The 14,953-nt window shown below is 37.7% G+C and overlaps 1 gene segment (V, D, J or C); it reads left to right on the top strand.

The window, feature by feature from the left end:
* Positions 1-14,953, top strand: part of LOC122791016 — a 136,319-nt gene that overhangs the window by 84,067 nt on the left and 37,299 nt on the right. The window contains 1 exon segment of the C gene segment in view: positions 1,452-1,502. Coding sequence covers positions 1,452-1,502 — 51 coding nt within the window.

Raw genomic sequence — 14,953 nt, 5'->3', positions numbered from 1 at the left:
AGAGATTAGACATAGTTTTTTCCTAGTGTTACTAAAACTGTATTGTTCTTTCTCGGATAAGAATGCTAGAGATGTTACAAGAACTCATAGGTTCTTTGGTTTGTATTAACCAGCAGTTTGAATGGCAGTGAAGAGGATTGTGGCTATGAACTGTTAATAAACAGCTTCCTGTAATCCAGAGTTGGTTCTATTAGTCTCCATTTTTCTAATATGTGACCGAAACAAGTTACTCAATCACACAGTGCTCCTGGTCTGAGTCTGAAAAAGGTGCTTATGAATCAGATCCCTACCCTGCATGTGGTTATTTTATATAATGTGTTGATTTTATCTATGTGATTGAATGCTTGATGTATTTGTTGCTTTACTTATTATGGAATTGGACAGTTTTCTATGTGTGATAATCTGGTATGTCTTAAAATTCCTTCATTAGGTCTGTGATAGGAGTATTTAAGGATTCAGGGTGATCATTTATGTTTCTAAAACATTGGTTGTAGTGAAGTTCTGATTTAGATGTATTGTGAGAGCTAAGGAAGTTGGTCCTAACAGAAAATGTGATGAGTAAATGATCATATTTAACTATGGAGGAAATACCTGTGTGCTAAGCAGAGGGCACAACAGTAACTTCAGACAAGATCTAGGAGGATTAGCTTCTAGTAGGGAAAACAACTATTTGCTTCAGGCATGTGGAATTGATGATGTTTCAGAAGACCCGGTTATAACAGTAACTGGATATGTATGTGAACCAAATAATATTTAAATAACTACACTATCTTAATAACAAGGTGCTTGTTTTAACTTGCATCTGGGACAGCATGCTTAGGCATTCAACATGTTCCTTCAGGACAGGTAATAGAAAATTTACATCAGAACTTCCCCCCGTACTACTAATGCACAGTGGATGCTCCTAAATGCTTTATCTCATGCCTGGGACTCTTTAAATTATGTATAGTATGATCACATTTATTCTCATTAGGAGAACTATATAATTATCAGCCATGGGGTAGGTAAGTGTAATCTAACACTAAATGGGGTAGGGTAATTCAACCACCAAAAGGGAAAATGGCAAGACTTAAACCGGCCCACAAGGCCAAGTGGCCTAGTACTTACCTACTGGAAGAATGTGTAGCTTGAGATAACATCAGGTCTCTCACTTGTAGAAGTTCAAATCCCAATAATAACTGAATATTTAGTACAATAAATTAAACATGTTTTAGCTTTGATAGCACCTTTCTTAAATGACACCAGAAGTTTTCTTTATATTGCCACTATGAATGTTCAGTACAAGTAATGCAAGCATGGATGGTGCTGTGCCATTCCATATCTTATATAGTTTTTGTGTTTCAGTATTTCAATAAATGTGCATTATTCATTGATGGCTTCTGTTAGGTATGTGCAGAGAATTACTGCTTGCAACAACAGGAATTTTATACAATCTGTTATTACTCTTTCAGAAGCAGCAGGTGACATTCCATGTACTACCTCAACTAAGGAATACCCAATTGGTAAGAGTTTATGTTCTTAACATTATACTTCCTGATTTTTAAAAGCCTTTAATAAAAGTCACTTTAAGTTGTACTTAGTGTAAGAAATCAGAGTTATGTTTCACTTGATCACTTAGTATTAGCGGATTGTAGTGAGCAGCATAAAATAATAGAATATAATAGTAGCGGATATAAAGGTCAAAGTACCATGTTCAGATGGTATATAGCAACATAATATGAATGCTAACTGAAAACATAAAAGCAATTCAACAATATCTGAACAAGTCTTGAACCAGACTCTAACTGAACTCTATCTTAAATGTACATATTATATTACCTCTATTTAGTAACTTTCCTGTGGTAGCTGTATCCATCCCTTCAACCTTGATTCTCCAATTTTGTCTAGCAGGTGCCTTATGGTGCCTAGCCATCTATTCTGTATCTAGCATTCCATTGCAAGTACACATTACAGAATGTTCCTTTCTCAAGGGAAAGTAGTTTTCCTTTGAGAGCTGTTATTTCTGCACATCTCATGCTTAGCCAGAAAAGTTATCTTTTCCCTTCTACTGAACTGCCTTTTTCTGAAATTGTATGCATAAAAGGAAGACAAAGGCCTGACTGCATAGTTAGACCTACGCAAGGTCTACACTTACATGTTTCTGTTCTACCTTATGTCTAACAACTACATTTAAGTAAAACCTTGTTCTTACAGTCTCCCCGAGGTCCTCGAATAGGGGCCTATTTCTGTAGCTCCCTCACAAATGCATCACATCCTTATTATTAACTACTGTAATACAGTTTGAATATACAGATTTTGTGCCAATTTCCATTAGTTTTTGTAATGCACAGTCTGCAAAGTGATACTATAATAAGTAATACTACCAAAATCAAAATAACTACCAGAAGGTATTTTAAAACTGTCCCACCCCAACCATTAAATAAACTTGTAATCTGTCCATGAGGTATTATCAATGTCCTGCACCTTGATCATCACCTCGCTCATAATCTACAGATGTATCTTGACATATTCACTTTTATCTGATATATAAATTCAGAATTTCATTCTAATTAAGCCACAAGTCCCATGATGTCAAGCTAATAGATAATCAAGGGCCATGCGGTTATGGAGGACCACCATGTGCATCATGGTCATTTTCAAAGTGGTGTCTTTTATGAACTCAAATGTACTATTAGCTAATACCCCCAGCAAATTGGCTAATTTACGTAATTCCCAAACAGCTTTAATAGCTCCATATGCAGGAAATATACCTACTCCAGTGATTACCTGATTACCTAGATCCACAGTCTTTAGAGTCTTTAAGTCCAAATGCTGATGTTTGTGTGATGTATCTAAAACCTGCACACTATGTTGAAAAATCAGTGTTCAAGTCCCTTTTAACGCTGTGATCCCTAAAATGTATTGGACCAGGTAGTACTTTAAAATGGCTTCTGGCTGCTGTTACATATCCTATATAACAGGAGCAATACCAGTTTGGTGGTAGCCATTTGAAGGCTCTGTTTTTACACACATAATGCCTGTGCTTCAAAGCAACTTGAAGGAAAATAACATACACAATTTCAATCTGTTTCTGAGTCCTCAGTCAGATTGAACATGGTGCAAACTGTTACTACCGCATATTTTCCTTCCCATATGCTGTAATGGTAAAATTAGACTGATTATTGCCTATGGTTTCTGCCTTCTGGACTGGTGCCTTTTTGTATCATGATACCTCTCTCCTAGTAAATGAAACCTTTCCTTCTTGTCCACAGATTAAAATATTGTGTTATTACCACTGATTTCTTCAAAAATTGTACTGTCTAGCCCATCTCCTTTCTAATTATATAACCTATTAAGCATGAAGGCTATATCCTGAAGACTACCTGAAACTGACACTAGAGGGATACCCTTCCCTGCTACTGGCACATAGACTTAAATCCAGCATTGAGACAAATTAAAGCATGTGTGTAAGTAAACTGAAGCTTGGTGAATGTATTATAAGGTGAATGCCAGTGCTCCCATTTCAGCACTTCTCTTTTTACCAATTGATGTTCTGTAAAGAGAACCTGAACCTGAAATTCACTTGTAATACTTGATATTGTGATGTCACTGCTCTACATAAATACATACCTGCTCTGCCTCTGTCAATCCTAAAGAAAATATCCCTTCAGATGTTTGAGACAAATCTACGTAAATTCAATTAGCATACTGGTCAAAGAATCTGTAACACTGACAACATTCCATGCAAACAATTAGTTATTATGTGTATACTATTCATACAAACAATGAGTTATTATGTCTATACTATTCATACAAACAATGAGTTATGTCTATACTATTCATACAAACAATGAGTTATCATGTATATACTATTCATACAAACAATGAGTTATTATGTATATACTATTCATACAAACAATGAGTTATTATGTCTATACTATTCATACAAACAATGAGTTATTATGTCTATACTATTCATACAAACAATGAGTTATGTCTATACTATTCATACAAACAATGAGTTATGTCTATACTATTCATACAAACAATGAGTTATGTCTATACTATTCATACAAACAATGAGTTATTATGTCTATACTATTCATACAAACAATGAGTTATTATGTCTATACTATTCATACAAACAATGAGTTATTATGTCTATACTATTCATACAAACAATGAGTTATTATGTCTATACTATTCATACAATGAGTTATTATGTCTATACTATTCATACAATGAGTTATTATGTCTATACTATTCATACAAACAATGAGTTATTATGTCTATACTATGCATACAAACAATGAGTTATGTCTATACTATTCATACAAACAATGAGTTATGTCTATACTATTCATACAATTAGTTATGTGTATACTATTCATACAAACAATGAGTTATTATGTCTATACTATTCATACAAACAATGAGTTATTATGTCTATATTATTCATACAAACAATGAGTTATGTCTATACTATTCATACAATTAGTTATTATGTGTATACTATTCATACAAACAATGAGTTATTATGTCTATACTATTCATACAAACAATGAGTTATTATGTCTATACTATTCATACAAACAATGAGTTATGTCTGTATTATTTATACTCTACTGTATTTACAGAAACATTGAAAAAACAATAAACTGAGTGTTTCACTGACTGCCACATAAACTGTTTCTCAGTCACTCAAAATCTTCCACTGTAATTCTTCTCCATGTTATCCAGTTGTCATACTAAGTGGATGGACCATCCCAGACCTTGCAAAATAGACAAGCCAAGCAAGAATACTAGAGTGAGCCCTACGCTCCATCATCCCATGTCACTGCTGAGGTATTAGGAAGGCCACCGTACAGTCCCAGTGTCCTTTAATGTGTCCCTCATATAATTAGGCCTTCCAAACTTCTCCTTCCCCATTTCTTGTGCAAGGCTGAGTAGCTGATGTTGAACAGTTTGAATTTTAAAAAATCATGCCAGAAAATTATCCAGAAATCCTAAAATGGCACTATGTTCTTTGTCACAATCTGCAAAGTACAAAAAAGCACTATCACATTCTTGATTTTACACAGGTATTTTTGACAGTCTTGATCAACATGTACAATTTTAACTTTTCTGTCCCTGTGATTCTTATAATTTCTCATGATTTGATACACCAGCGGTCCTACCTGTGGACTATAGTGTATGGTTCTTCCCAGTTCAAAGCAGAACAGCCCCCCAAACACAAATCATTTCAGCATGACCTATTGACCCTGTTTTAACTGTACAGTGTCATCTGGGTCTCCTAGCATCTTGTACATCCTACCTGCATGGAATTAACTCATGTTGATGGATTCCTGCAAAATCTATAACCAAGCCTGGTGATGTGCTACAGCGAAATAAAAAGTCAAAAGGAAAATTCAGTGCCATTTTACTTCCTGTCATTAACTCAAATGGTGAGATTCATGATTTGACATTAGGTGATGCCCTTATTCTTAGCAAGATACCTGGCAAATGAATGACCGAATTGAGCCACCTCTGTGGGATCCGTACTGTTTATCGAACGGACATTTCACCGAATGTGAAAGAGCCGTGCACACTTTCGTGAATGTGTGCTAAAAAAAAAAAAAAATGGGGGAATGGCCATGGCTGAGATCGTAGTACAGTGGGCATAAGAGAATATTCCCTTTTCCCCACTGTAGTGCGATCTCAAAGTGAGAATATAAAAGGGGGGGGTGTGAGGGTGCAGCCCTCCACATGGGGGTGCAGGGGGGCTTGCCCCCTTGCATAAACGTGAGTAATATGTTTGTTTTTTTTTTTAATTTTGTTATATTTTCTTTTTGCACAGTTTAGCAAAAGTGCTTTTTCGGTGAAAAGCACTTTCGTTAAAGTGTCTTCGGTTGTTCTGGTTTCGGTTAGGTAGGATTTCGTACAATAGTACCAGATCCCTCTCTATACATGCATCAGTAAGTCTCACTTTAGTGGTTCTATTCATTCTTTCTACTGTACTATTAGACTGTGGGTGATATGGAAAATTAAATCTCAGCTGTATTCCTGATAGGTTACAAACTTCCTTCTTAATCTGACATGTGAATTGAGTACCATTATCAAATTCAGTGATCTGGGGCCACCCCAAATGTGAAAAAAATATGATTCCATAATGAAGATGTTGTAGTTTTTCCTGTCATGTCCTTGGTGGGAATATCCTCCACTCACTTAGTGAAGGTATCCACTACTACCAACAAGTAACGGTACCATTTTGACTGTCATAGTTCATGTTGATGTGAAGGACTTAAGATGTACTACTCTGGGCAATATGAAGAGAGACATGATTGAGCTCTCTGAATATGTGTCCCAGGCAGGTATGTCTCTAGCTTTGAGCAGAATTTTACCCTCACTTAAGATGATACCAAAACACTGTTGCTGTTTATTTCGGCTTATCCCGGTTAGGGGTCGCCACAGCGGAACTCTGGTCCGCTAATGTTTGGTAGTGGATTTTTATGTGCTGAGTTACCAGCCCTGATGCACAACCTTCAACAAAGGCACGCCCATTCACGCATGCCTCCACACAGAAGATGCTCTAGCTGAGAATTGAACGCGACAACGTCTTGCTGTGAGGCGACAATATAAACAGAAAATGATTGACTTTGATAATTGGTTTAGTTTCTGGTGTCACTCTAAGGGGATCCAGTTCTTGTCAGCCTGCATGATATGGTGGATAGACCACACTGCTTTGCCAGAGATGGCCTTCACCTGGCACCTCTAGGCTTTTGGTTTCTGGCGAAAACACCTGCCGCCCCCATTATACCTTTTTTAGGCAAGGTCACAAAAACAAAATTTCTGATGTGAAAATATCAAACACAAAGATATTAAGTGTTGTGCTGCTAAACTCTAGGAGTTTAAATCAGAAACTGCACTCTCTGGAAGCACTCCTCTCCCTGGAAAATGCTGATGTCTGTGCAGTCACAGAAACCTGGTTCAAGGCCCTAGAAATTACCCCAGCGTTACAAAGCTACAATGTCTTCCATACTTTCAGACCACAAATTGAAGATGTGAGAACCAAAGGAGGTAGTGTATCTATCTTCATTAGATATAATTATGCCTCTAGACTTGTTAGACAAGATAACTCTATGGAGTTACTCCAAGTCCAAATTATCATCTGTAAGACTCCCTTTCATGTCATCGTCGGTTACAGGTCCCTTTCCATTAACCAAGAAGCCCACTCAGCTTATTTAGACCTACGACCTACTTGGAACAATTAGGGTATAACCTAACACTCTAGTCATGGTTGATTTCAACTATCCCTCCATTAACTGGGAAACATATATGAGTCCAAACTTACTCACACAAAAGATCCTGGACTTAGTTAACTCAAATGTACTGAACAAATAGTGCACCACCCCACAAGGGGCTCAAATATTCTAGACCTGGTCCTCACCAATATGAGTGACCGATGCAATGCCTCAAGTGTAGGTCCTGCACTGGTTCAATCCAACCATAAATCAGTCACTTTTAAAGTAGCAATAGCACCAGAACTCCCCAAAGGAGACGTCAGGCTAGAAAAACTTTACCAAAGCAAACTATACCCTCCTAAGGGATGGTATAATCGACTTCCAAGCTCCAGTTTCCGCAGATGGCATTGATGGCTATACTAAGGTATACACTGATGCCCTGTATAAACATCTACACAAATGTACAGACACAGCCATGCCAGATAGGATTAAAACAGGATCCTCAAGAAAAAACAAACCATCCCGGTGGACATATAGCAATAATAGATTGTACAATAAGCGAAAGAAGCGGCTGTCTAAAAATACGAAAGTGAGAACCCAGAACTGGAAGATCACCTTCCTTGGCCTAAACAAGCAAATAAGGCTACTTGTAAAATCCTCAAAGAGCAACTATGAGAAAATTTAGCAACCATAGCCAAGGGTAACCATAAGGCTTTCTTCAGCTATGTCTGCAACCTAAAAAGTAGGACTCAGATGTGTGCTGAACCTATTGTGGATGGTATCGCACACACTGACTGTAGAAATTGCCAACCTGCTAGCAGACAGGTTTGGTGAAAATTTCACCCCTATTCCCCCAGCATACCATAAACCATGCCTTCAACATCTCCTCCTTTCTGCATCTCCAGCCAGCAAGTCATTAATGCTCTCTCCAAGACTAAGAACACAGCCTCCATGGGACCAGATGACATTCTGGGCTGCATTCTTCATGTCCTAAAACAAGAGCTAGCTACTCTACTAGGCATCCTATTCAACTACAGCCTGAGTACTGGATTTTTCCCAAGGAATAGAAAACAGCAACTGTTATCCCCCTGCACAAGGGTGGCTTGGCAACAGACTCAGGTAACTCTAGATCCATAAGTTTAACCAGCCTCATCTGTAAGGCAATGGAACAAATCATCATGAACTTCATAAATAAAGATATAGGTAACCTCCAAACCCTAGATCTGTCCCAGTGTGGTTTTGTCAAGGGTAGGTTGTGCCTACTAAATCTGGTGGACTTGAGAATGTGACCAGAGCCATAGACGAAGGCAAAGGTGTGCACACAGCCTATCTTGACCTGACCAAGGCCTTTGACACAATCCCACATTCAGGCACCACTGACAAAGTAACCCAGTTGAATATCAACACTTATGTTGCAGGTGGGTTGCAGATTGGCTCATAGATTGACAGCACTCTGTCAGAATGGGAGACTTTATCTCTACCAGCAGACCTATCACCAGTGGGGTCCCACAGTGGTCACTGCTGGTGCCCCTCTTGTTTGGCAAATACTTATAAGACGTTCAGGCCAAAATGGAGGGGCTGTGGATAATCAAATTTACAGATGACTGCAAATTAGGTGGTGCTATCATTGAATCCCCTAGCGATGTCAGCGTTATTCAAAAGGAGCTTACACAGATCAATGATTGGTGCTAAAGCCATAGTCTTAAATTAAATGCTAAAATATGCATCATCATTTCCTTCGATAAAAACAATATTCCTGCTGATTATAAAATAGACAACAATACCCTAAGTACCAATTCAGTAATGAGAGTTCTGTGAACACAAGTTGACTGTGACCTCAACTTTGAACACCATGTGTCCACTGTGGTGAGGAAGGCATTCTAATTTGCTCACCTGACTAGCAAAGGTATCCCTGAAGAGCAAAAGAGGTTATAACTTCTCTGTACACGTCCTTTATCAGGCCTACTATTGAATGTAATGCTGCTTTCAGTAGGTACCATACCAGCCACCTGCAGCAACTTGAGAGACCTCAGAGATTTCTAACTAAGAAAATTCAGGGTCAACAAAACATGTCTTAAATGGACAGACTGAAGTCACTATCACTATACTCAGGAGCATATAGACTACTCAGAGGCAATTTACATCTTGCTTACAGGGCTATCTCTGACCCAAATCTAATGAAAATGCTGGACATCTGTAAGTCAATTGGGACTAGTGTCACCCATTCCAGGGACGTCACTCCAGACTGTGACATAAATAGGACCTGCTGGAGAGACAGATACATCTCTCATTGGTTGCCACTCCTCTGAAATAGGCTTCCAATCCATGTCAAAAAGAGTACCTCCATGACCTGGTTTAAGCCCAACCTGAACAACTGGATGGGAAACCATAAATTTCTGCCAGGGATTGTCCCTGCTTCCCTCCTGGAAATGGGTAGTCCTTGCTAGAAATATCTTGGGCATAGACATATTCTCTCATCTTGTATTATATTGAGATTTAACAGTTAGGCTTGCAAAGATGCTAGAGTCAATAGCCTAGTAACATCCTATGAATCTATTAACCTACGAACCTACTCCAGGAACTGGACTAGCAACCTCAATGTTAGTTCATTAGCATTTCCCTGCATTTTTGGAATCTTCATTAAATCTGCTTTAACTGTTGAGCTCTCTTGGCTCACTCACCTCTGTGATACCTTCCACATTGTTCTCCTCGCACTGCTGTGGATATGAAGGAACTCTCTCTTTGGCAGCCATTTGTTCCTGCTGCATCAGCCATGGAAGTGCCTAATATGCCTTTACCTTGAAAATGCTTGCTTTATTTCTGTTTTCCCACCCTAAATCATTTAATTAATTCATAACATCTGCATGCTATAACAGTTTACCGTTACTATCTGCAAATCCCCCTCTGTTACAAATTTCTAAATATATAGTCAGGGCTGTTACCACATAAGAACTGTCACTAATAATGTTCAACTGACTCCCTCCAGACTGTTTTAGAGCATATAAAACAGATTCCACCTCAGCTCGTTGGGCTTACAGATGCCCAGGAAGCTTGATCATATGGGTCTCTGGTTCTGTAATGTTTGTGTGAATCCTGGGTAGTATGTACTTGTTTCATAAAATCTTGACACGTCTACATAAACACATCTGCCACCTGCTCTGATCTGACAAAAGAGAATTTGGAATTCTGTCCATCTGTTCCTCATGAATATGTGGGGTACTCTCAAACAGCAACTGTTGAGACAAATTATATTTTCCCTGACCTCTGTTGAAATATTGTTCTGTTCTAAAGCTATAATCCATTTAGAATGTGCAGCCTGGTTCATATTTCTGCATCTGGCTAAATACAGTAGTGTCTTGACTGTGTGATGTGATGTTTGCACTACTATTGAAGAGAACTGTGTGACGAATTTCCCAATGTGTAGCTAACAAAGCCTTTACACAAGGGTGATAAGCCTTCTCCACTGATGATAACATTCTATTGGAAAATGTAATAGCTCTTAACTTTGTCTGGATACCTTGTTGTAAGGTATTTGAGTATTTCTGGAGTAGGACTGCAGAAATGCTGTCATCTCCAGCTGTTGCTTGCAATTAAAAAGGATATTCTGCTGATGGCATAATCAATTCAGTAACTATTGCACATTTCTGTTTCAGTGTCTCCACTGCCTTCTTTTCCTCTTCTGACCACATTACAATTGTAGTATTGGGCATCTTTGCATCAATCATTTTATACAGAGTCTGCCAAGACTGGATATTCTTCTATGAATTTCCTGTTATAATTCATAATTCCTAAAAACTTGTGCAGATCTTGAATTGTAGTAGGTAATGGCATGTTCAAAATAGACTTCACTCTTTCCCTGCATGGGGTTTTGTCCTGGGGCTGTACACTCACCCCCTAAATTTGACTATCTGTTGCTTTAACTACATTTTACTGGCATTGACTTTAAAGCCAGCATTTGTAAGGCTAATAAGTCATTGTATAGTATCTGGATGTACTCATTTTCTGTTTCTGTCTGTATCAGGATGTCACCTATGTATTGCAGCACTTTATCACCATAATTCAATGGCCTCAGTACCCATGCCAACAGCTGACAAAAATTTACAAAACCCATTGGTAAATGTGTCATCAAATACTGAGTATCCTCAAAGGTGAAATCAAAACATTTCTGTGAGGATTCAGCTAAATGTATTGCAAAAAATCCATTTGCTAAACAAATAACTATAAACAATTTACTTCATGTATCTTTTCTGACAGCCATTTCAGGTGTATCAGGCACCACATGTGCTGCTGGTGTGGTGTACTTATTTACTAGTGCCAAGCAAAAGGAGAAAAGGTCCTGCAAAATAAACAACTAACCAAAAGAAATGTGCAGGTACAGCTAGTGTCCTCAGGAAGAACACACAACAAGCCCCATTGGCTGTATATAAAACTTTAATAAACACAAATCACAGGTTGAGTGCTTTCACTTGCTTCAACAGCACTTCATCAGAACTGATATTAATTAATTAAACATATTTAAATAACCATAATCAAGAACCATGTGATCAGATGTAACCAGCAGAAAACAAAACACAATAGAACAAACAAAATAAAGGTTGGTGAAGGAATGAATAAGCATAACAGCTATACTGAAGATTAAAAACTGCATTTTCCCACTGTAGAACAATTAAAAACAATTAAAAACAAATTGTCATCAACCTTAATAAAAAAATGCAGTTAAATATTAGTTGAACATGGAACTGAATTTAGGATTGAAAAATTCCAACATCCAAAAGTATAAAAATCTAAAACCTGTTTACAACTTGGCATCCCAAAATTGCAGCACACTTTTTAAAGATAAACCATCATTTAAACCTTGGGGTGTACATGCATTCAGCCTGATCTGCCATAGCAACTCTTTATATTCTATTCTGAATTCCCCCAAACCACCCCTACATTTATATGGAACCTAATCCAAGATAAAAGCAAAACTTGGTATTGGCCGTAGAAGTAGTTTTGTGTTTAAACAGTGCATTGTTGATGTTCATCACCCTGATATCATAGTAAGGTTCATAAATTCTTTTATGGAGTGTGCACTTTGTTTTGCCAACATAACATGCGTGTCAAAAATCACAAAATTATAAATGTATCACCCCTTTTGAGTTGCAATCACAAAGTGAATTTAATCTAAACTCATGTAGGACAGTTTTGAGTTTTAACTCCTACCCCACATGTAAGTACTCACATTGTTTGCACATACCACATTTTTTAAACCCTTCAGCTTTGTACTGTTTAAAACTAGTGGGGTAACAGAACTTATTCTTTCAAGTTTTTCTTTCAGGTTTTGATGTTTTTTGTACAAAAAATGTGGCTCAGGATCAAGACACTGAAAAAGCTTTGGATCCACTTAAAGTAGTTTCCAATTGTTTTTGATAAGTTGTTTTAACCCCGGGGTCTCACTGCTGAACCTTAACAATGTAGTTTGTTCAAACTTAGTGCAGTTGTCTTTCTGTGCTTAGGCCATTTGGCCTTTTTTGCCCAATAATGGGGGAAAACAGTCATTCTTTTGTTCAACACTTCTTCCTTGAAGTCTAGTAACATTTTTATATGTACTGTCTTGCTTTTAATATATCCATCAACCTAAATAACTCTTTTAAATATGTCATTGTCAGAAATTATATGGGATGCCCTTACCATTTGTCCCTTTACCAACCACTGTTTTTGACTGTATAGGTGGTTATAGTCAAAGCGTAAAATGCTGTTAGAAAAAGTTGGTTTCATGTACAGTTTTGACTCAAACCTATGGTTAGAAAAATTCTTACTAACGGAAACATCTAAATAGTATATAACTTCCTTAGAGTAGGTAAAAGTAAACCTTAGAAAGTCAGAACTCAATTTAAAGAAGTTATGCAATCTTTCAGTTTCTGGCGGCTTCCTTTCCACATAACAAAAATATCATCCAGATATCTTAAAACTGCAGTTATATGTTTCATGTGTGCAGAATTAAATACAAAGTGCTGCTCCCAATGCCATAAAATAATACTTGCATACAAAGGTGCTCAGGCGGCACCCATGGCTATGCCCACCATCTGTTTGAAATCTTTGACCTCAAAGTAAACCTAATTGTTAGATAAAACAACTTCCATAAAATCATGTAAAAGATTAGTCTCATTTTGAATCAAAGGGTTACTGAATGGAACTAATGAGCGAACAATGATTTCTTTGCCTCAACCTGATTTGGACGGTTGCCATGGCAATGAATGTAATGTCAATGGATTGCTTGCCCAAATCACTGAGGGTTTCAAGTGTACCACTTGTGCTCACAAATATATAGTAGGAGCATGGCCAAGAACCCCCTTTTGATGGATCTACCAGGTGAACCAGCTACTTTCAGAAAATAATTTGATTTTACCACTTGGCTCAAGCTTCTGCCATTTGAAAAAGTGGCTGCAAAGAATCTCCTCACAGTAAGAGGTGCTTTTGATGCACAACTTCTATCATTTGAAAAAAGTTGTTTAAATGCAAGTCCTTGCAACTCGATAATTGTTATTTGGAAGAATGTATCAAATTGAATCGAATGGAACAGAGTCCCTAAAGATCTCAGACTATCAAAGTATTTCTGAGAGCAGGGAAGTTGATAAACAACTTACACTGTATACAAAACAGAAAGAATGAAAGAATGAAAGAAAAAGAGAAATTCAAGCACTGAGATTAACAAATATAAAACTTTGGCATAATAAATCAGGACACTTTACAGAAAAACAACACTTAGACTGAAAAGAGACAGTAAAAGCAATCTAACACTAATTTACAAACTGACTGCTGCATATGCAGGACCAAAGATTTCAACCAATTGAAAGAGAGAAAAGAAAAATAAAAAAGGATAAGGGTTTATTTAAGAGGATAACATGTTTATACATTACAGCCAACATCTGTTCTTCTTCTTTTAGATTTTTCCCAGTTAGGGGTTGCCCCAGCAAATCATCTGTCCGCTCATAATTGGCAGTGGATTTTTACAGTGTTGAGTTGCCAGCCCAACACCCAACCTTCCACAGAAGGCACACACATGCACGCACTCATGCCTAGGGCCAATTTAGAGTGTCCAATCCACCTACAGCATATCTTTGGGATGTGGGAGAAACCGGAGCACCCAAAGGAAACCCATGTGACCACAAGGAGGACATGCAGACTCCACACAGAAGGCACCCCAGCCGAGGATCGAAACAGAGAACCTCTTGCTGTGAGGTGGCAATGCTAATCGCTGCACCACCGTGGCCGCCCATTATAGCCAACATCTCTAAGAAGCTTAAATTCATATACTGAGGTATGATTATATCTCACTTTTCATATTAAATCTAACCAGCATATGTTCATTAGGGTCAAAATACCAATTGACCATCATACTGAATAGCAATATATCAAAGCTCATATCATCAAACCATCTTTTCACCAAATGCAGGTAAAACAGAAAAAAACAGCTTTTTTGCAGGGGGCAACCCCACCAGTAACCCTCCTTCCAGCCACACACACTGCTTTTTAGGTATATCAAGTCTGAAATTACTTCAGAGGTGCTTAGAATTCTGTTTATGGAAAGAAAGTAGGGTTGGACATGGTGAGTGACTAAAAAATGCCCATGGCAGGCCTGATGCAGTTCATGTAATAATTAGTAGGAAAAAAAGAGGGCTAAGCAAACTGTCTTCTGCTTAGCAAGAAGTGGTCTGATTGCATAAGCTGAGTGGTCTGTATATACCATCAAAATCTGTTTTTCCATGTTT

The sequence above is a fragment of the Protopterus annectens genome, chromosome 16.part0, assembly GCF_019279795.1.
Source record: "Protopterus annectens isolate FY-2018-M chromosome 16.part0, PAN1.0, whole genome shotgun sequence".
Lineage (NCBI taxonomy): Eukaryota > Metazoa > Chordata > Ceratodontiformes > Protopteridae > Protopterus > Protopterus annectens.
Note: the sequence above shows the minus strand (reverse complement) of the source record. Positions and strands in the feature narration are given on the sequence as shown.